Source organism: Teleopsis dalmanni, chromosome 1 (assembly GCF_002237135.1).
Source record: "Teleopsis dalmanni isolate 2A chromosome 1, ASM223713v2, whole genome shotgun sequence".
Classification (NCBI taxonomy): Eukaryota; Metazoa; Arthropoda; class Insecta; order Diptera; family Diopsidae; genus Teleopsis; species Teleopsis dalmanni.
In genome coordinates, this window is record NC_051846.1 from 90594039 (window position 1) to 90595366 (window position 1328).

Consider the following 1328-nt stretch of genomic DNA (forward strand, 5'->3'; position numbering starts at 1 on the left):
CAATCCACTATAGATGTTTAAAATTTTTTTTGTCTTAAATAGATTAACTATCCTAAACCAAATTATAAATGAAAAAAAATGAACTTAATTGAAAGTCATTGACAAAATAGTTACATGGCTATCCTCTTCTCTCTAGACCGCATTCTTTTATTAAGACAATAATATATAAAAATAAAATTTTTTTTTAATATTTAAATTGTTTTAAACTAGTCTTAAAAATTGGCTTGTCAACCGATTGAATAAATTTATGAGTGGTTGAAGCGTTGTGAAATTATTTATGTATTTAATTGAAACAATTTAAAAATAAGTAATTATAATTATAGTAAACATTTTTGGTAATATTTAAGTACGCCTTTAATTTAATTAGCAGTTACTACCAGGGTTACTCTATACGACAAAATTTATATAAAAAAAAATCAATCGGTTATACTTACTAGAAAATTTTATGTGAGTTCTAATATCGAAGATCGAAACCCCAAAAACAGAAAGCGAAACAGAAATAAAATTTTGACGGAAGACTGCACATCAGCAAACAAAAAATCCCAGTGACCGATTCATTGATCTCTGCAATTAAATTTATTCATTAACATTAAACCAACAATGCCAACAACATTAAATAATTTGTTTATCGTTTAACTGATTAGAGTTTCTGTATAAAAGCGTTAAAGTTCGGGGGATTTTGGATTAGTTGACAGGTGATCACGCACTGCGCCTAATTGTTTGAATAACAAACTGAAATAAATTTAAAACTATTAACTAAATAAATAATTGCATAATTGAAATACCTGTGAGTCGCATCTTGCCGTGCGGAAATGTTTCGTTTCTTACTTGCGTCGACCCTTTTCCTGGTTGCCACAATTTCCTCCAGAATTGTGTTAGCCCAATACACTGTATTCGGCGGGTTAGGTGGATTAGGTGGTTATCCGTACGGTTACGGTGGTACATATGGAGGTGCATACGGTGGCGGCGGTTACGGTGGTCTGTATGGAAATAGTTTTGGTGGTGGTGGCTATGGTGGTGTGCCCAGCTACAGCTACTATCCACAATACCCCAGTTATGGCAGCTCATATCCGTGCTACAGTGGTGGCTATTCTTGTGGTGGTGGTTATCCTTATTATGGAGGTTATCCTTATTACGGCAACGGCTTAAGTGAGTTTTTGTAACTTGAGTGATAAAATTCGGACATTGTGTATTTTTATCTGCTTTTGAATTATTCATAAAAATTCAGTGTTTTGGACATGTTTCTTCCTCTAGATACAGCCTACGCCAGCAGCAGTGGAGGTACGGCGACTGCACAAGCATCTGGTGGCAGTTATTTTGGTGGATAA

At 34.0% G+C, this 1328-nt stretch overlaps 1 protein-coding gene across 1 annotated transcript; it reads left to right on the forward strand.

Moving 5' to 3' along the window:
* Positions 1-812: 812 nt before the first annotated feature.
* LOC119687101 (prisilkin-39) lies at positions 813-1328 on the forward strand. Its single transcript, XM_038101288.1, has 2 exons — positions 813-1149; positions 1255-1328. Exons 1-2 carry the CDS (start codon positions 813-815, stop codon positions 1326-1328), a joined length of 411 nt encoding a protein of 136 aa, XP_037957216.1.